The sequence below is a fragment of the Ursus maritimus genome, unplaced genomic scaffold (assembly GCF_017311325.1).
Source record: "Ursus maritimus isolate PB19 unplaced genomic scaffold, ASM1731132v1 scaffold_13, whole genome shotgun sequence".
Lineage (NCBI taxonomy): Eukaryota > Metazoa > Chordata > Mammalia > Carnivora > Ursidae > Ursus > Ursus maritimus.
Window position 1 is genome coordinate 61,542,868 of NW_024423675.1, and position 20,688 is coordinate 61,563,555.

Genomic DNA, 20,688 nt, shown 5'->3' on the forward strand with positions numbered 1-20,688 from the left:
ATGCAGTACCGCTCAAATGCTCAGGATAAAATGGAAGACATGTTTCAGTCAAGTAAATTGAGACTGATACTTAAAAAATCCCAAATTACCAAAGGCAGAGAAGGGGAAGGGTATTGGTATGCTGGACACTAATTCCTGGTGAGTGGAAGCCGTGGGACCCATGAGCAAGGGCTGTGCCCTGCGAGCGTGTGTGAGGGCCAGGGGTGGGCACAGACAGGGTATGCCTGCTTCTGCTCACTGCGCTTCATTATTGCAAGTACCAGAAACCCATGGGTCCCAAGGAGAAAGAGGGCATTTGTTTCAGTGGTGCCAAGAGGATAGAATGAGATCACGTTTACCGTAGTAAACTTCATGGTGACTCTGAGAGTTCCATGTGGTTATCTTCCCTTCGGCGATGAAGAACAGGAAGGAAACAAGCATGTAGCAAGACTGTGGAAGCTAGTCTCCAAAGATGGTATCCCAGAGAACACTGCCCCCAGGGTTCATGCTCGTTTGTTGTCTCTTGCCTTTGGATCTGGGCTGGCTCTGACTGTCCTTTTACCAGTAGAATGTGGTGGTAGTGATGCTGAGTGTTGCCTCAGGCAGGTTACAGGAAGCCCTGCTGCGTCTGCTTTGGTGTCTCGGAACCGCCATTCCTGGAGAAACCAGCCGCATGTTGGCCATCGACTTTCCGGAGACCCGTGAGGAAGCCCACGCTAGCCATGGGAGAAGCCACTTGGGAGAGACTGCCTGGCTGGCCCCCTGCTTTCCAGCCACCCCAGTTCAGGCCCCAGACCTGTGAGAGGTATCCAGCATTTGGGGTATCCACTTCATCAAGCCTTCAGATGACTGCAGCCCCAGATGCCACCTGATTGCGTTCACAAGGGAGACCCCCAGCAAGAACCACCCATCTGAGCTTGTCAACACCCAGGACCATGAGAGAGAAACTACTGTTTGCAGCCAGCATGGTAGGTGCCATCTAAAATGGCTCCCAGTGATCCCCATCTCCTGATATTTACATTGTTGCACGATCCCCACCTCTTGAGTGTTGCATGGACCGGTGATTTGCTCCTAAAGAAAAGAGTAGAGTAAAAGCAATGGGAAGTCATTTGTGAGATTATGTGACTTCTGTCTTGCCCGGACTCTCTGGTTCTTATCACTCACTCAGATGACACAAAGCTGTCACATGAGAAACTGGCCAGTGGAAAGCCCCAAGCGGGAGGGACTGAGGGGCCTCCAGCCAATAGTCCAGGAGGCGCTGGATCCTGCCAACAACCGTGAGCATGAGCGTGGAGGCAGACCCCTCTCCTGCCTAGTCTCGAGGATAACTTGAACCCCACGTGACACACTGCCTACAGCCCGAATGCGAGCTGAGCCAAAGGAGCCCACTAATTGCACCTGGATTCCTGACCCCCTGTTCTGAACAAAAGATTCACAACAGCTGTGTTTCGGTTTCGAAAAGGAAAGAAAACTTTATTATTATTGTAGAAAACTAATAGAAACAGAAGAGGAAAGAAATCTACACATAGATGACAGTAATAGTAGGTAATGAATGAGAATAAGGCAAAGTTACATCAAATAGGGTACTTACAACATACAGCCTCCCTAGCTGGGAAGCCCTGTGGAGACAAGCCCGGCTGGTGTCCCGGCGAGAGGCCTGGGTGGAGCGTCCTCCCCTCAGGTGAGACTTCCCACGGACCATCCCCACAAAGGCCATATTTATAGGGGCAATAACAGGATTTGAAATTAAACGTTTGTTCGCCCGCGTGCAGTTTGGAGCGAGCTGCGTTTCTATGTTATCGTGTTTCTGTATTTTCAAGGAGCCTGGGCTGTGTGTGTCTGCCTCCCCTCCTGGATTCCATTCTGGGGGGCCACCCCGCCTGGAGCAGGAGGAGAGCATGTGAGACCAGATTTGTAGCTCTTGGCATCCAGAACAGAAGGGTCAGTTCTGACCTGGAGGCCAGAGAGTATATTTCAAAAAAACCAGGCTCCCAAGGTCATTCACACAGCACGAGTCTCACGAACAGTGTTCCTCAGCCTGCCTGTGTGCACGTGGGTCCAGGCGGTGGGTTATGCGAGACAGGGCACAGAAACATCTATCCATATGGAACAGCCACAGAAACGACGGGATAATACATGTTGTTGTTTCAGGGCACAAAGTTCTGAGTAATTTGTTATGTAGCAACAGATAACTAATACAGCTACTATATGTTGGGGTAGTTTCCGCAGTAGTAAATAATGGGAACAAGGACAAAGATAAGAAAGCAAAAACGATGGTCTTATATTATCAATAACCGCCAGGCGGAATGTCTGTGTTCTGGCATTATGAAACTTGATAAGAAGATAAAGCTTTGGAACCAGAGGCAGACCGTTGCTTCTACCGATCGGTTCCCAGGAGTCAAGTAAGACAATGAAAAGTAAGCCCTCGTGTTTGATGCAGCAAGTGGGCCAGAGAGGCACAGGGCCTCCTGCAAATGACGGGCGGAGGTGGTGGGGATGGCGGCGTGGCGAGACGACTAAGCCCTGACGGAGACACCTTCGTTCTGCTCTGTTAACTGCAGAGGGGATGAGTCAGCTGGAAATGGGTTCCAGGAGCTACTGAAACCCAGGCCAAGGCACGTCACTAACATCAAATGTCAACAACTGTCATCAGGCTCAAGGAAGAAACAAGACTGAGATTTTCCGGCCTTGGAACAAAGAATAGGCGAGCAGAGCTGCTGGTACTGAATTCCCCAGTCTCTGCACTGAATATGTAGGGCAGTTTTCCTTTTTAAGAAATCTTCCATTTAGAGGTGTTAGGGACTGAATGTGTCCTCCCTACCCCCAGCTCCCGCTCATATTTTGAAGCCCTGACTCTCCCCCTGTGGCTGAATTTGGAGTAAGGAAGTACCTGGTTTAAGGAGGTCATAAGGGGGGGCCCTGATCTGAGGGGATTGGCATCCTTATTAGAAGAGACTCCGGGAAGCTCCCGCTCTCTCTTCTCACACACATGCATCAAGGAAAGTCCACGTGAGGACATGGCTAGAAGGTGGCTCTCTGCAAGCTAGGAAGAGAGTCCTCACCAGAAACAGAATCAACCAGAACCTTGATCTTGGACTTGTAGCCTCTAGAACGTGAGAAAAAACTTATTGTGGAAGCCATTCAGCCTCTGGTATTTTGTTACAACAGCCTGAGCAACTAACACAGTGGGTAGAGAGAATTGCAGTAAGCCATTCGTTTCCTTCCTGTTTAACTCCGGGCCCAACTAGAGCATGAGTGCTTGCTGTTAGCCATTATGGATTCTTATTAACAAGACGTAAGGAGATCGCTGCAATCTATCTACAAAATGCTCGACAAATGTTTGTTGTTACATTAGGAAGTGAATTTGAGTCCCCTGGAAGAGACGACTAATTTCCTAGGGTATTAAGAGCATTTGTAGGTAAGCCCCTTGAGATGTTGCCATCAGCCTTGAAAAACAGTGGTGAGTGGGAGTCAGAAGACTACAGACCGGTGGACTTGACTTTGGTCCAATTCTAGAGAAAATGATTTATTTTTTTTTATTTTATTTTTTTTAAAGATTTTATTTATTTATTTGAAAGAGAGAGACAGCGAGAGAGGGAACACAAGCAGGGGGAGTGGGAGAGGAAGAAGCAGGCTCACAGCGGAGGAGCCTGATGTGGGGCTCGATCCCACAACGCAGGGATCACGCCCTGAGCCGAAGGCAGACGCCCAACCGCTGTGCCACCCAGGCGCCCCTAGAGAAAATGATTTAAAGGGATGATTTGCTGGCCCTTAGAAAATGAAATGAGGGGCACCTGGGTGGCTGTCGGTTAAGCGTTTGCCTTCAGCTCAGGTCATGATCCCAGGTTCTGGGATAGAGCCCTGCATCAGGCTCCTTCCTCATTGGGGAGCCTGCTTCTTCCTCTCCCGCTCCCCCTGCTTGTGCTCTCTCTCTCTCTCAAATAAATAAATAAAATCTTAGAAAAAAAAGAAAATGAAATGAACATTAGGTATGAGTAGGGGGTTTTCTAAGAATAGGTGGCATCAGACTAATCTAATTTATGATACTTTGATCCTTTTCAAAACAAGGCTAGGTTTCAAATACATATACACTCACCCACTGGTCCAATCTCCCAATTAAATGGGATTACTGGGGAATGCTGTGAAACATTGTATATATGGATTTAAGAAGGCTTTTAAAATAAGAACAAAGTTGATAAATGTGGGCTGAGTGCCTCTGAGGTTACAGAGACTCTATATATCTAATGGCCTGTTTGGTCCTGGCCTTTGCTGGTCACTCTGACCCGGTCACATTCTTCAATGCTCGGGACACCACCATTGGAAGAGCGTGAGCTTGGGGTCAGGTCGTCCTAGGTTCTCACCAGTAGTCCCTGAGAAAATTACTTAGCCTCTTTAAGGCCTTGGTTTCCTATCTGTAAAATGAGGATAATGACCATGGATAACTCAAGTTGCTGAGAAAATTCATTGGCTTGGGCCTTAGGCTTTGCAGGTGATCAGTAATTGCTGGTTCTTCTCACTGGACAGTGTGACCCTGAGTGGAGATCCCAGGAGGTATCAGGAGAACTGAATCATCAACTGAATGGGAGGAAGCTGACAGAATACCAGCTCATTCTCGGGCTGATACAGACCTCATCTGACATGTGCTCCCTTCTGAGCTTAGGGAAGAAACTTGCAGAGCAGAAGCACACTCAGAGAAGGGGGCCTGGAGGTGACCTGGAGGAAATCTCCCGTGAGGGACGGTTGACGGGTTAGACAAGCTTTCTTGGAGCCCCAGAATATGTTGGGCACCTTTCCCCACATTATGTTCACTATCACTGTGCCCGTCTATCCCTTTGCCATCACAGTTGTAACTGTGTCATTATTCGGTAATTATCTGTTTGCTGCCTGTGTCCTTCACCAAAAGATAAGTGCCAGGAGGACAGGGATTGTCCCACATATTCGAGTTGTATTTCCAGAACTGAGGGAAGTGTGTAGCACACACGGAATGCTCTGTTAATGTTGGAAGAGCACATCAATGAGAAGAAGAGGGATCGGAGTGATGCTGGCCAGCACATCAAGGGAGGACCAACGTGGCAAGTTACCAGGAGGGAGTTTGGGTCTCAAAGAGGTCAACTCTTTTTAAAACCTGGAGCCATACGAAAACAGCAAGGGGTCTGTGGGGGTGTCTCAGGGGTCAGGCAGCTGGCACAGCGTCTGGAGCAGGCATTTCTACACCAGACAAGACTTCCTCAGATCGGAGGTAAAAACTGGCTGCCTCGGGACAAATGCAGCCAGCAAATGTGTTTTGTTTAGTCCTCCTGGAGTTCAAAATATTTTTTAAAAATATATTCTTTATTTATTTGTCAGAGAGAGAGAGCGCGCGTATACACAAGCAGGGAGAGCAGCAGACAGAGGGAGAGGGAGAGGCAGCAGGGAGCCTGATGCGGGACTTGATCCCAGGACCCTGGGATCATGACCTGAGTGGAAGGCATGCTTCTGCTCACGCTTCACCAACTGAGCCACACAGGTGTCCCTCAAAATATTTTTTTAAATTAGTTTCCAATACTTTAGAATTGGAAGGTGTCACATGAAAAGTTGTATTTGAAGTCAGAGGCTTTCAAAGGGGTGCGTGCAGCTCCTTGAGACGATGCGAGCTCTGGTGCACAGCGCCCACCTGGCCGGTGCCCCGTTTCCTGCCAGTCCCGCGGGGACCAGTGTTTATGTTCCTTGTTGCCCTGTTTATGGCCTTGTTGCTCTGAAGACCCCTTTTCCTCCTAGCGTCTATGAAAAGAATCAAAGGAATAATCTTTTGTTATCATTCCTTTAAGAGTTGTGGTTTAGGATTCCGAGTGGTAATGGAATTTGTCGTATTACTCGGTATTCAGTCTGTTGCTCTGCCTGGGGTCCCCCACTTCCCTCCAACTTCTCAAGCCCCTCCCACCTCGAGATCAGCCCAAACATTGAGCATTCTCTCTCCTCACCCGCCCAACCTCACCCCAGGTGAGTTAGGTGCCTTTCCTCAGTGCCACTGTAGCAATCTGGGCTTGTCACAGTTTTGGCAACTGCGTTTGCCTGCAAGCTTGCTGAGGGCAAGAACTGAATGCTCCTCGTGTTGGTATCTTCCTGCCAATACCAATGAGCTTGTTGGCAGCTCAGAGCATGAACAAGGAAAGGTTAGGAAGAAAGCTTGAGTCGTTTATTTTCCTTACTCAGATTGACTTTAAACCCAAGCAATAAGGGGATGGGGGGGGGGCATTTTAACAAATGCTCCAAAGAGAATCTTGGAAATATCCAAAACCGTGGCTCTCCTCTGTTCTTGATCACCGAGATTTAGGACTGTGAGCCAAGATCTTAGGTCAAGGAAGTGCTTTTGGTCAGCGGATCTGGTCACACTGTAGAAAGAACTCCAACAGGATTGGTCCCTGGCACTTGCTCCTATTCAGGACCTTAGCAGGACCCGGATTTGTACCATCGGTTCTGTTTGCAGCTCTGTGGGATGCGGGGTGTGGGATCCACACCTGCATGCTTCCTGAGGGACCGCGTTCGCCCCAGAGATGGAAAATCTGCACGCTCTGCTAGCTCTGATCTAGAAAAAGGTTGCAGAAACTACCAACAAGAGCCTGGAAAGCTATCCTGGCATCATCTGGGGGTGTCAGAGGTTTGCTCTGGCTTTTAAGCTCTTTGGGTCGCAAACCTCTTTGATAATTTGGAAAGTTATAGATGTTCTCTCCAGAAAAATGCAGACACCCATAGTGTCTTTCACACAACTGTAGGGAGTTCATGGACTCCCATGATCCATCCTTATGCCCTGATTAAGGCGCCCTGGAAGCCAGAGGGTGAATGATTTAATGTGCTGTCTCCTCAGCAAGGGACAAGGAGTAAGAGTCAAGTCATTCAGTCAGTCAATTTGTGAACCCTACACTGAGCTCACCCACCGCTCGGGCCGCCTCTGTGCTCTTGGGGCGCAGGGAGGTAGACGCGCCGCGGGATCCTCTCCCGTGGGGCCAGTGAGCAGGGCTTGTGCGGGGCAGTCCGCCGCCTCTCCCGTCCCTGCCCCGCTCCCCCGCCGCACCCCCCACCTCGCCCCGGCCCGAGGCCGCCCCCGCCCCGGCCGCGCCGCTCCCCGCCTCTCCCGCCGCCGCGCGCTCGCTTCCGCGCACGTGACGCCGGCGACGCGTCGCGCTCTGACGAGTTCCACGGAGCCGGCTGCTCCCGCGCCGCTGTCTCCGGCTGCGGCTGCCGAGGCGACTGTGCGGCGCCGGGCGGGCTCGGGGTGCGGGCCGGGGCCAAGGGCCGGGGCGCCGCGATGGAACCGTGAGTGCCGGGCGGGCGAGGCGGGCCGGGTCCCCCCCTCCCCCGCCCCGGGCGCCCGGGCCCGGAGTCGGGGCTCCGCGTCCAGCTCCCGGGAACCCCGACGCCGGGCCCTCCGCCCACGTGGAGCTCGGGACCGCGGGGAGGGAGCCCTGGCGGGGGCTCTGCGGGGGTGACTGGGCGCGAGCCATGGAGACAGGGTCGGGGTTCCGGGACCGGTCTGGGCCAGAGTGCACCCCAGGAGGGCCCTTCGAGGCCAGCTCTGGCCCTGCTCGCTCCGGAGAACCGGTGACCCCCGTCCTACAGGAGAGTCCCTCTCAGAGCCCCTCACCGCCTTTCCTGGGGCAGCCGGGGTCCAGCCTCCCTGCTGGAAGGGCGGTGGCCCCCTGCCCAGGGACCCTATTCATCACCTCTCTCTTAAAGGCACCCAGAGCACCCCCACTCAGCTCTTTGGTGATCTAGCCAGGCCGAGGGTAAAGAGAGGTGCTTTCCAGTGGCTTTTTGATGATGTTGGCACGTTGGAAACCTGCCACAGCCCTTTTAGATCTCTGGGACACCGAGTTTTATGAGTTTTAATTTGCTGACTTTGGGCCTTATTTCCTCTGTGAAGTTCAGGGATTTTAAGTGGAAAAACCTGTCCAGGGCCTCATAGACGCCATCCCTAAAGGTTGCCTTTGACGCAGCAGAGTCACCTGGGTGTCTCCCAGGGGACATCCGGGGAAAAGAAAAAATAAAAAAAAGTTTAGCGCTTGAGTCGCAAGAAGTCAGAAGTCACAGAGAAGGAATGCCTGGAGTCTTTTGCTGTGTGGAGCCGTGTCTGCGGCGGGAGGTTGGGAGGGCAGGTTCCCATAATTGAAGGCAACCTTCGGACAGGACTGTGTGAGTGTCTCTGTGTGTTTGGGGTTGTAGAGGCTGGAAGGGTTTGCGTTGGAGCGCTGCCGCTTTCTCTGACTGTGGACATAGAGAAGATTGGAGGGTGTTGCCAAAACGCCATCACATGTGATGGAGGGAAAGCTTTTTCCTCCTGCTTCCTCAGAAGTTTCTGAGTTTGGTTTTTCACTTCAGCACAGGAAGGCAGGGTAACATAAAATGTGAGTCCTAGATGGATGTTGTAAAAGTCTTCCTCTTAATTAAACCCCAGGCAGAGGGGGGTTGGCAGCACTGCCTGTGCACAACTCCAGGGGCACCATTCATTCGTGGTGTATGTCAGTAGCATGCTTGGAAGGCACGTGAAGATGCTTTCTGGAGTGGTGCCAAGTTGTGACCCTGTAGCAGAGTGACAACTGGCATGTTTTAGGGTCTCTCACAGAGCGAATCTCCTTGCGTCCCCACAGCACAGCAGCCCTGGGTGGTGTATGGTGGTGTTATCCCTTTTACCTGGACAAGAGGCAGAGAAGTGGTGTGGGTCTCGTGGGGAAGTCGGGTGCCGTCTGTTACTTACAGGGAACTAGAGCTGCTAACTAAAGGAGGGCTCGTAGAACCACGGTGTGAATGAAGGATTTCAGTGGAGCATTCAGGTGTGTCCTGTGGTGACGCAGTAGGCAGCATGATGCTCCCCTCGGAGCCAGGCCGGGCTCTGGTGAGCGAGGGGCCGGGGCGGTGGGATGTTGGGATCTGGACGTCTGCCGGCTGCTGTTGTCTAGCATTCAAGATGATGTAAGATGTGGAAGTCAGAAAGTCTTTGGCACACATAAAAATCTTATGAGAAAACAAGCCCGAAGATCCTGGATCCCCGCGCCCGGTGGGGTCACAGTGCTCTTGTTGCCAGATGACAGAACCCCGTGGTGAGAAAGCTGGGAAGGGATAGGAGCAGGAAGTGAAGCCAGAGAAAGAACGTGGTTGGGGAGAGTTGGGGGAGGGTGGAAGAGAAAAGAGCCACCTGGGGGAGCAAGGCTTAGGGGGTGGGGCTAAGCGCGGGGGTCAGTGGCACTGCCACCTCCCTGCTCCACCTCCCTGACCTCCCTGCTCACATGTGGCCCAGCCTACTCTTTTTAAACGGGCAGGAGAGATTGCTATCAAAACCAGTCAGGATAAAGAGTTCCTGGTTCTTACAGCTATAAGCTGAAGTTTCCTGCAAACCCCGCTCCTTTTCTGATAATACCAGGCGAGTGGCAGGTGCTGGGGTTCCGGAGGAGAGGATGGTGCAGCTCAGAGGGGGTCTTGGACACTCGCTACCGTGACTTCCTATTTGAGCTGCAGTGCTGCACATCGTTGAGATTTCTTTTGCTGCTTTGCTCTTGCGTTTCCCTGCAATAAGGTTGCCTGGAGTAAGATTGGTGTTTTGGGTGTGTGTTGCTTGATACTTGCAGCCAGTTTTGAAAGAGTATATTTTACGTGTGTTTCTTTCATCCTGGGTGCGTGTAAGTGTCGAAGTGTATTCAGTAGATTCCTCTTCTGCCAGCAGTGACGGCGTGGCACAAATTAGCACAAACCTTGTTGTGGTTTCTGTGTCCCAGGCCTTCGGAGTGTCCCAGTGCTTGAGGGGACACCAGGCCTGGGTCAGTATCCTATTCTTGTAATGACAGAGTTTTTTAGGATTGTGTCTCTTAAGAATCTTTTTTTTTTTCCCTGAAACAAAATGATCTCTAGAGCTAATAGAAAGTATTTACTCCGTACCAGGCACTGCTGTGAGCACCTAATGTGCACCATTTCAGGGGATCCTCACAGTTACTCTCCCCGTGAAGTTTCTCTTAGGGTTCCCATTATGACAGATGACAGCACCAAGGTGCAGAGAAGTCACATGAGTTTCTCAAGGTCACAGTACATCGCAGAGCTGAGACTGAAGCCGGAGTAGTTGGCTCCAGAGCCCACGGTCGTGACACGAACACTCCCGCCTCTCACCAGCGGCTGGCAATGACCGAGCACTTCCGAGGGCTTTCGTGTAATAGCTCGTTTAGTTATCACAGCAGCCCTGGGCGGTGGGCCACCTCGGTGTTGAGTCGCAGTCCTGAGAAGGAGAGTGGCTCACCCCAGCTCACCCTGCTGGTCGTGGTGGAGGGGCCTTGCAGCCCCGCAGTCTGCCCTCAGATCCCAGGGTCTTCACCGCTGGTTGCGCTGCGTGGAGCTGGGCCAGGGTGCTGCCCTTGGCTGGCACCTTGCCTGTGCTGACCAGTGTGTGGCCTGCTTCCTTGTTCTCTGCCCTGGGAAGGGTTTTCAGTGGCCTAACTACCATGCTCCTGGGTGTGAATCACCAGGCTTCCAGCCCAGCAGGGGTACGCATGAATTCACGGTTCACTCCTCAAGGAACCGTGGGGCATATTGTTCATTAAAATACATATTGAGGTTGTTGGGCCTTGGATGTTTGCATAATGGCTTTTTTGAATAGGTAATGATAAATGATTTGTAATATATTCAAGTTTGAAATTTGAATATATTCAGATATATTCAATATATTTCACAGATTGAAATTTCAGAGTTCTTATTCTGTTCTTCCCCTTAAGAGTTTCTTCTTCTCAAAATCCACTCAGTGGTAGGTTTAAAACAGAAAGATTTTGGTGAGAGGGCCAAAGAGTGAGAGTGAGAGAGTGGTGGGCCTCCTTTCTGCCTCCGTCCTTGGGGGCTCAAACCCCACCTCCACCTGCTGCCAACTGGGACCTCAGCAGGAAGGCTGCCCCTGGCCTCTATTTTCCCATATGTAAAAGGGCTGATAATCCCTGCTGTTTTGTTTGTTTGTTTGTTTGTTTTTAAAGATTTTTTATTTATTTATTTGACAGAGAGAGAGACAGCCAGAGAGAGAGGGAACACAAGCAGGGGGAGTGGGAGAGGAAGAAGCAGGCTCCCAGCGGAGCAGGGAGCCCAGTGAGGGGCTCAATCCCAGGACCCTTAATGACTGAGCCACCCAGGCATCCCTGATCATACCTGCTGTTAAGTGCTTAGGGAATGGCAACTGCCCTTTTCTTCAGTTGGTTCAGTTCTGAGCTGGAGGAGGGGAGGTATTACATAGTGGATCCTCAGATATTGGTAGGATGAAAACACATTTTTTTTTTTAAAGAAAAAGGGGGGGGGAACGCACAGTTATTACTACTGTAACGAACCTGATCGAGTTCTTCCCGTATTTACTACACTGTCCTAGGCCCGTCGTGCTTTCATTTATGCGCCCCAACGACCTTGGGGGTATTCTGCTTGTCTCTGATTTACAGAGGAGACACTGGGCCAGAGAGTTGCCTAGCTTGCCCATAGTTGTGTGCCTCGCAAGTGGGGGAGCCAGGATCGGAAGCCAGACTGATAGGCACCAGGCCAGCGCTTTGGACCACGGGAGAAGAGATTATTTTTATACAGGTTATGAAAGAAAAACAAAATCTTTGCTTAAAACATGCGAATGCACTGAGAGATGAAAGTCCCTTCCCACTGCCCACATGCTGATTTTTGAGTTCTAGAGTGGGAAATCTGGGACTGAGTTGAACAAGTAGCAAAATCTGTGATAACAGAAATATTTTCAGTCTTACCTACCTACTGTATCGTGACTCGATGAGGCCAGATAAAATACATATTTATAGAAACGCTTGGGCCTCCGGGCTGCTGTTTCCTCCTGCCTCCCTACGGTGCTGGCTGTCACTGAGGGTTGTAAAACGCAGAGATTCTGTCCCATCTCCATCTGCATCGCTGAAAGCGCCCTGAGGTGTTTTCTTGCATTCTCTGCTTAGCCAAGTCTGTCCATTTCAGGGTCATTCTGCTCCAGGCCCATGAAGGGGCTCATTGAGTGTGTGTCTCCCGCACGGTTTGTCTCGAGTGCTGCTTTATTAACTCTTACAGGGCCCCGCGTGGGAGGGGAGGTGTCTAGTGGCAAGGTAATGTTGGTTCCAGCGGTGCTGGAGTGCTGGGCGGCCCTAATGGGGACACTGGCCTTCCAGCTGGCTAAGCAGGGGCCTAAGGGGAAGGCACTTGCTTGGAGCTGCTCTGGCCAGTTCCCAGACCCAGAGTGCAAAGGTCAGGGCCATAAGAAACACAAAAAGGCAACAGTGGGAGAAAAAGTTCAAGTTTGCAGTTCAGTGGTCTATACTCTGTCCCAGCAGGGAAAGTAGTAGAATATGGAGGAAATGAAAGTAAAACCAGGGAAACATGCATAGAAATGGAAGGAATCAATAATTATTGGTCGAAGGAATCTAGAGTTAATGGCCTACCATTTGTAAGGCTCAGTGCTGGGCACCGAGAAGCCAGAGGGGAGCTCCAGGTCGGAGGAGGCATGGAAGTCTATGAATGGTTGTCACCCACATTAAAATCCGTAATGGTCATGTGCCTCCAGCCCTGCATTTGAGGAGACAGTTGTCTTCTCAGAGTGGTTGGGGGTGGCCTCAGGGGAGGCAGGACCTTGGCTGGGCAGGGAAGGATGGGTGCCTGGGGGCCGAAGGGAGGGGAAGGACTCAGTGACCCATCATTGCTGGAGCGAGGAAGGCCAGCGTCTTAGCTACAAGGATGCTTGGTTGCCACCTCACATTCTGACAGAACAGTTGCGGGTGCCTTGAACTGGAAGATTTCTATAACTGTGTGACTAGTGTCTGGAGTTTCATTTTTAATTGTGGTTTGTTTTTCTTTTTTCAGTATGTGTATTGAAGGGGAGCTTTTGGTTTTAGTAGAATACCCATGAAAAGTGGCTTAAACAACGGGGGTGCCCAGGAGTTGAAGTAGGCTTGTCTAGGGTTAATTCAGTGGCTCCGTGTCCCTGGTGGCCTGAGTGGTTTCCATCTTTGGTTCTCAGTCCTGCCCTATTGCAGTGTCTCCCCCCTTACGTGTGAGGTGGCCGCAGCCAGGCAGTGCTTACCTGCACGGTTATGCCCGCTGAAGACAGAGGAGGCTCTTCCTCTCACCCATCCCTGCATCAGGCAGGGAAACCTTTTCTCGAAGTGCCTGGCTGGTTTCCCTCAGGTTCTGTGTCCTAGTGGGGAGGGGGGCTGGGAAAGCGAGGCTGGTCTCCCTGGCAGGGGACCGGGGGAGGTGGGGGCATACAGCCGTGGGGCTTCTGCCCTGCCCCAGAGAAAATCCCTTCATCTCCCAGGGCTCCTGTTCCTTCTTTAGAACCAAGTGGGGATTATGGAGGGAGAATTGTGTTCAAAGAAACACCCATAAACATGTCACAGGCGTGCCAGCAACAGTTGGTTGTGAAGTGTTTGGCTATCACTCACAGTGACAGGGAAGCCACTGGAGAGTTCTGGACCGAGAGCGAACGCACCTGGCCTTGAGAGCAGCTGGATGGAAAGCAGCGCATTGGTGCCAAGGCCGGAAGCAGGAAGACCAGGGGGGGCCACTGCAGTCCAGTGAAACATGGCAGGGCCTGACTGGAGAGCTGAGAAGGGCCGAGACTCCGTATATTTTGAAGGCTTTGTGATGCATTAGATTTGGGGAGTGAGGAGAAGACAGGGGTCAAAGAGGACTGCTGAGTCCTCAGCCTGAGCCTCTGGAAGGCTGGAGTGGCCACTTCCTGGGGCAGGGAACACTGCAGGATGGGGGCAGCGGAAGATCCAGAGTCTGGCTTTGGTTGTATCACACTCAGACCTGCCTACTGGATATCCAAGTGGGGGGGTCGAGTGGGCGTTTCCTGTCAGTCTGGGGCTCAGCTGGGCCGAGCTATGAGTGTGGAATTGTTCGCACCTGCATCGTCACTAAAGCCTGAAACAGGAGGAGGTCACTGGGGAGTGAGAGCTGAAAAGGGAAGAGGGCAAAGAGCAGCACCGTGCACATGTGTCCCAGCAAGACAGTGCTGACATCCGGGTGCAGCAGAGAGCTCTAGAGGCTGGTTCTCCTGCTCTTCTGTTGTGGGTCTTGATGGCTGCACAGGCTTCACAGTACTCGGAAGCGGTTCCTTGGGAAATGGTTATGAGGACACACAAGACGGGCAGGCATGGCTTACAGGGATTTGGGTTATGGCTGCAGTTTGGCGGACTGGCTTTCCAATGAAGGTGTGTTTAGTTTTTCTAGGAAATATGTCTGTGATATTTTAAATCACCCCACAAAATTGAGGTTAATTTAGAAAGGACTTAAAGAGTCCCAGCTGACTCCAAGGGGACGGTTTGTTTCATTGCATTTGAAAGGTCTTCCAAGGGCCCAGGGGCTCCAAGGAGGCCTGCATTTTCCAGTATGTGTTTTAAATGCCTGCGTGTGAAAAGAGGCGCGGGCCTGGAGAGGAAGACCGGTGTATGGGTCCCCTTAGAAGAGAAAAAGGAGAGACAGCCGTCCTCCGCTGGTGGGGTTTTGCTTGAGGCCTTCCTGCTCTGATTATCCAGGGAGAAGATTCCACCCACTGCTGTGCTTGACTTGGCCAGGGTGTTTGGGGAAATGGGGGGTCCTCTCCCTGCTCCCTAGTAACTTATGCCAATTTGAGGGAAGTACATAAACACTTTTGAGATAACGAATGAAAGCTGAGTAGGTGTTTTCACGTGTCTGGCATCCACACAGATAGATGGGTACTTTGTCTTCAGGCAGTCGGCCATGTGTGCTGTAACAGGTTGAAGACGTGAGACAGCGAAGGGAGGGAAAGCTTCCTGGAGGAGGTGGGACATGCAGGTGAGCCGTGCGGAGTCCAGCTTTGACGGTTTGGTGGTGAGAAGAGAGAGCATTTCCCATCAGGAGAGCAGTGTATGCAATGTATTCCGGCTGGTCCGGAATCTGGCTTGACCATGTTGGGAAACAGAATTTAGGCCCGGGATACTGATGCTTGGGTTTGAACGCTGCCTCAACCTGAGCTCTCTCATCTAGGAAATGCAGATAGTGGTAGTACGTAACTCGGAAGGCAGCTGTGATGACCAGGGGAGGTCGTGATTCGCATGGGGTATGTGCAGCATGGTAGGAGTCCCAGGGACGGATTTGGGGGGACCTTGGAAGCCATAAGGAGGAGTTGAAACTCGACGGAGTGGCCATGGGGAGCCAGAGGCTTCCGGTGCGGGGCGGCGTGTCAGCAGTGTCACAGCATCGCGGAGGAAGCATCTGGGAGGCTGGTGCAGTCCGTGCTGGCAGTGGCCGGGCTGGGGCTGTGAGACTCCGCCCTGGGAAGGAAAAGTTAAGAAGCAAGGCCCCTTCTCCTGGCCGGCTGCAGGCGTGGGACGAATGAGAGGCGAGCATCCTCAGAGGTGACCCCAAGGTTTCAGGGCGTGGGGCTGGAGAAAGGGTAGAGGCAGGAAACGGGCAGTGGAAGCAGCTTTTTCATTTGTTATTTTGTGCTTTAATGGGTTCAGTTTTAAACTGATTGACCATAAAGTGTGGAGTCCTAAGTGAAAATGTCCTGCGAGACACTAACTCAGAACGGGGTCAGGGGCAGGCACGGGCTTGGGGACGGTTCCTGGAGGTGGGAAGGGGCATGAAGGAGGAAGCAGGAGATCAGCCGGGGTCGGAGAGTCCACACAGTGTGGGTGTCAGAAGGGAATGGGTTACAGTAGAGGTTGACATGAGGGATGGGTTAAGGCTGCTGGATCAGAGGCCCCTTGGTGATGGGCTTCATGACTCTTCTGCATCAGTCTTGCCTCTGAGCATTTACAGAACATTCCTTCTGTTGGTGGCCTGATCATGGGGCATAAAGGCTGTTTCCTCACGGAGACTCGCCTGGGCCGCCAGTTAGTTTAGGTTAGCTTGGTTGTTAGAAACACATTGGTGTTGCAGGTGGGAAGTGACGCAGGAGGTAGGCAGAGAAATGACTGGGTGCCTGGTTCGGGCAGGAAGTGTTGTGGGGCAGTTGGGACCAGGAGATGTGAAGCGAGACCAGTTGGCCTCGACTGTCAGCTGCCGCTGCTGTCTTCACGTTAGCATCTCACGGATCGCTGCTTTGACCGAACAACAGTGTGGACCTGTGATTTGTCTTGAATAGGAAGATGTTTCTGAGGTTTTGGAAGTCTCTAGGGTTTTGGTGAATTGCCTCAAAGTTTTTAGAGGTGAAGTTGAGAGCAGAAGTAGCCCTGGGGAGGAGGCACCGTGGTGCAGAACCGAGCTATCTTGGTGCTGGCCCTGGCCCACGACTCCCTGTGGCTGGAGGGGGTCTCTGGACCCCAGACGCCCCAGCTGAGGGTGCCTGGAAAGGTTTAAGGCTCGTCAGAAAGCTGAAGACAGCAGAAATGCAGCTCCTTGCCCAGCTGGTCCCCAGCAAGCCTAGATCCTGGACGTGGTTGTGTCCAGTGAGGTTTCCTCGGGCAGGGGGCTTCTTTAGCTTTCTCTGTGTCTTTTTTTCCATTGAATTGGGTGAGGCCTGATTTCTGAACCAGGAGAATCTGTAATAAATTGGATTTAAGTGGCAGTTTTAAGGAAGGGAGGTGCTAGATTTGTATTGAGCCCCCCGGGGGGGGGGGAGGGATTGGGTGTGTGCTGCAGGAACTCGACCTTGTGCTCTCGGGGCCTCGCTGGTCCCTTTCCTCCCGTTCCCTCTCTTCTGTTCAGTAACTGCTTTCCCAACAAGTCATTGATAACGTGTTTTAATGATAGTGTGTTTTAAAAATCAAAATTTAAATATAATTGTTCTTACTGTATTTATCTCTGCTTCCCAGTAATGTCTTCTGGGCTCTCGCCTGTGCTGGGAGCCCTCAGTGCCCCTCAGAGCCCCCGCACCGGGTGGGGTGGGCAAGTCGCCCTGAGAGCAGTAGACTGGGGTGCCGTGACTCTGGGTAATTTTTTAAATAACTTTAGATTTACAAGGCAAGTGACAGAGATAGTACAGAGTGTCTGGACACCCCTCCCCCAGCTTCACCTCATGCTGGCGTCTCAGCACCATGGCACTTTGATCAAAACTAAGAGAACAACATTGACGCAGTCCTGTGAACTACAGACTTCAGTTGCCTTTCCCAACGTCTAGTCCATTTAGCTTCGTGTAGGGTTTTTTCATAGTGAAAATGTCCCGTGAATTCCTTTCTGCAGACTGTGCAGAGGAACTGCATTCTTAGCCTTGACACCTGGGGACAGCAGAGCGATGACAAAGAGGACCTTGTTCTGATGCCGGCCCCGCCTCCACAGGGCTTTCCCCAGAAGTGCAGTTGTGGAGATGGGTCCCCTCAGCTCTTCCTGCTCCCCCGAGCCTCCTTCCTGGGGACCAGCAGTTACCGCCAAGGGGCAGAGCTGTGACATCTTGGGCAAGTGTTCCACAGTCTTGGACCTCAGTGTCCCCGTGTCTAAGTCAAAGGGGTTGGACTTCCTCCTGGAGGTTCTTTATGACTCTACTGTTTTAAGGCTTTCAGGCCTCTTAAAATCTTTAGGGTCCAGGGGTGCCTGTGTGGCTCAGTCATTTAAGCGTCCGACTCTTCACTTTGGCTCAGGTCATGATCTCAGGGTTGTGAGATTGAGCCCCTTGTCAGGCTCCACACTATGCTAGGAGTCTGCTTGAGATTCTCTCCCTCTGCCCCTTACTCTCCCCACACCCCTTAATTACTTCCTCTCTCACTCTCTCTAAAATAAATAAATAAATCTTTAAAAACAAACTTTAGGGTCCAAAATCGATGTTGGGATCAGGCTGCTTAATTCACTGGCTCTCATTTCTCATGCATAGCAGGGTTGTTTGTGGGTTGGCCTTTGGACCTGTGTCCCAAGAATAAAACAGAGACATTCATTCCTTTATTTCTTCACTGGTACCGTCATTCCATGAAACACGGTGGCACTGACCTCAGAGTTCACTCTCCCAGAGGCCTGGCGGGTCCTGTTGGAGAGAGCCGGCTTAGTAATCAGCAAAGCCATGTCTGAGCAAAGGTGGCTTATGGGCCCCAACCTTTGCCCCAAGATACCATCCAGCTGATTTCCTGCTCAGGAACTGGAATCTTCAGCCACGTAAAGGAGAGGTTGCGTGTGTGCACACAGCACCATGAAAGCAAATAACCTTTCCCTCCGTTTCAGTTCTAAGCCTGGTTTTCCCTGTCCTGGAGTGTGTGTTCTGTTCCTGAGGCATGAGAAATTCCTCTTTCTGTCTCAGCTCCCCAGACCAGGAAATGCTAAGGGAATAAAAATAATGTAAAAAAAAATAAAGCAAAACAACCCCCCCGCAAGCTTGTCTCTTTGGATTTATGGGTCTCCACTTTGGGTTATAAGGCAGGGGTCGGCCACTTGGGGCCCGAACCTGGCCCGCTGCCTCTTTGTGGTAGAGTTGAATTGGAACACAGCCACGCATGCATGCGTACGTGACGTCTGGGCTGCGTGTAGAGGCAGCAGTGAGGACTGGAGACGGAGACTGTGTGGCTGGCCAAGCCTCAAACATTTATTGTCGGGTCCTTCATGGATTTTTCTTTTGTTTACTGATGCCTGAGGTAGGGAGTTTTAGAAGAGAACTGATCCCTCCCCCACTGCCATTTTCTTCTGAGCAGAGGAAAGAGTAGGGGTGAATAGGCGGGGACCTCCTGAGGGGGGGCATTGGGCTGAATCCGCTCAGCCGCTGTCCCCCCCGGGGTAAGTCACAGAGGAGTGCGGGCAGCTTGTTCAGTTCCTTCAGAACTAGACCCTGCAGCAGAAGTCAGGCTGAGCTTCACCGGGGGGCTGATGCAGGACAGGTGTTATAAGGAGCCCTGGACTGGACAAACCAGGTCGTGGGCCACCTGGAGGGCCGGGTAGGAGAATGTGTGCTGGTGGCACGTGCTGTTCCCAGTCTGGGCTTGATGGTGCCAGCTCACAGCACAGGCCGAGTGTCCGCTTGAGTGGGTTAGGGTCCTCCGCGCACTCGGGCTCTGCTCTGGCCGCAGAAGGCGAGCATGTGTCGCGGGGGTCCAGCCGTGTGTGGCGTGGTGGGATGTGCTCTCGGTGGGCACCGACGCCCCAGCTCACTCCCGTGCCATGAGGAGCGGGGCTTGGCTGGCCCCATCCAGAGCAGGGTGGCAGGGGCCCTCTCCACCCCTGACATACCGGACAGTCGCCCATCCTGCGGTGGTCCCTCTGATAACTTAGACAGTTTTGTCAGGCAGGTCACCTGCGTTTAGAGTAGGTCCGTTTCTGAGGTGGGGAGGGGGCAGCCTGATGCAGCTTGGGGGTGTTGCTGGTTTGGGGAGGGGCCTCCTGTGGACTCAGCCCCGACCCCCACCTGACCCTCCCCCACTGGCTTCTCTGCAGGCTGGCGCCCATGCGGCTCTACACGCTCTCCAAGCGCCACTTTGTCCTCGTGTTTGTCGTCTTCTTCGTCTGTTTTGGCCTGACCGTCTTCGTCGGGATCAGAGGTAAGGTGCAGTTCTTGGTCATTTTATCATTTATAGTCACCCTGGTGCATGCTTTTCAGCCCGGCCAAGCTATTCCCACTTTCTGTCACCTGCTAAGGGCCCCTTGGTGGAGGGTGAAGCGCCACTTCATTCTGAGCCCACTGGGCAAGGGGTAACCGGGTGTCGCCCCTCATTGCAGCCAGGGCTTGAGTTTAGCTTGGCAGCCCTGGGTAGTCTTGACTGTGTACCTTTTATTGGATAATCAAACGTTTCTGTAGAGGCTCCTGTGCGCAGGACCCAGCCTGGGCACTGGGGAGTCCAGAACGTGCTGACTTATGGGGGCCACAGGCCATGTAAATAGTCCACTACGGGGGCATGAGATGGCTGTCAGCACAGGGCTTGGGTGACCGAGGGGAGCCTGGAGGCTGCTCTGTGTCGCCCTGAACTCTTGGCGGGAGGGAGTCTGCAGATTGGCTTTGGCCTTGTGTTCAGGGCCCCAGTGCCCTGGGGTTCCATGGCATGCAGTTGGAGGGGAGGAGCCACACCATAATGATTTTAGCTTCCAGTCCAACCCCATTTCACACAGATGGAAAACAGATGAGAGAAGTCGGCCCGTTTTCCTAAGGTTTCCAGCAACCCGGTCTCTTCAGCCCTGTCCAGGGAACAGGAGACCAGGACCTGCTTAGGCTGTTTCTTCTTTCCCTCTTAAATACCGTGGTCAGTGAGCGTGGTTCTGGCAGGTGTTTGTTTAATTACGGCATTTCATATTAAAGCGTGAATGACATTAGGCTTAGCCTGTCCCAGAGGCAGTTGTGCCTCTAAAGGCTAGTTTCTTAACCTCAGCTGGACTTGGGGGGCTGGTGACTGGCCCAAGGAAGCTGGGGGTGAGGGCGGTCGCTTAGATGCTGTTTGCCCGCTGATGGTGAACATCCTGGTGATTAACAGCAGCTGTAGCCAGCCTCCTCTTTTCCTGCCTGCGAGGTCAACAAGAAATAAGTTACATCAATCCCGGCACAGGACGTGTCCATCATCTTACTCAGTTTTCATAACCGGCCTTTGAAGATTGGTAGGAGAGGCATTGATAGCCTCGTGAGTGGACTCTCACCGGACTTCAGCCAACTCTTGTTTCCCTCAGCCACTGTCTGTCACAACGTCCGTGATTTTATTCAGTCTTTTCTACTCTTGCAAAAACGAAGTGATGCACCCAGGCCAAGATCAGAAAAACAGTGTCAGGATTCCCACATCCTTTTCCTTCTTCCCAGCGGGTACTGATACTGGGGTTCTCCAGAGAAACACACCAATAGGATATAGGTAGATACTGATCGAGATTTTAGCCTTCAGA

At 52.2% G+C, this 20,688-nt stretch overlaps 1 protein-coding gene across 1 annotated transcript in view; it reads left to right on the forward strand.

Annotated features, from left to right (window-relative positions):
- The first annotated feature begins 7,172 nt into the window (after nt 1-7,172).
- Nucleotides 7,173-20,688, forward strand: part of TMEM181 (transmembrane protein 181) — a 52,273-nt gene continuing 38,757 nt past the window's right edge. Inside the window, exons 1-2 of the mRNA XM_040628011.1 lie at nt 7,173-7,272; nt 19,264-19,367. Coding sequence (XP_040483945.1) covers nt 7,265-7,272; nt 19,264-19,367 — 112 coding nt within the window. The 5' untranslated portion in view covers nt 7,173-7,264. The remainder of the gene's footprint in view (nt 7,273-19,263; nt 19,368-20,688) is intronic.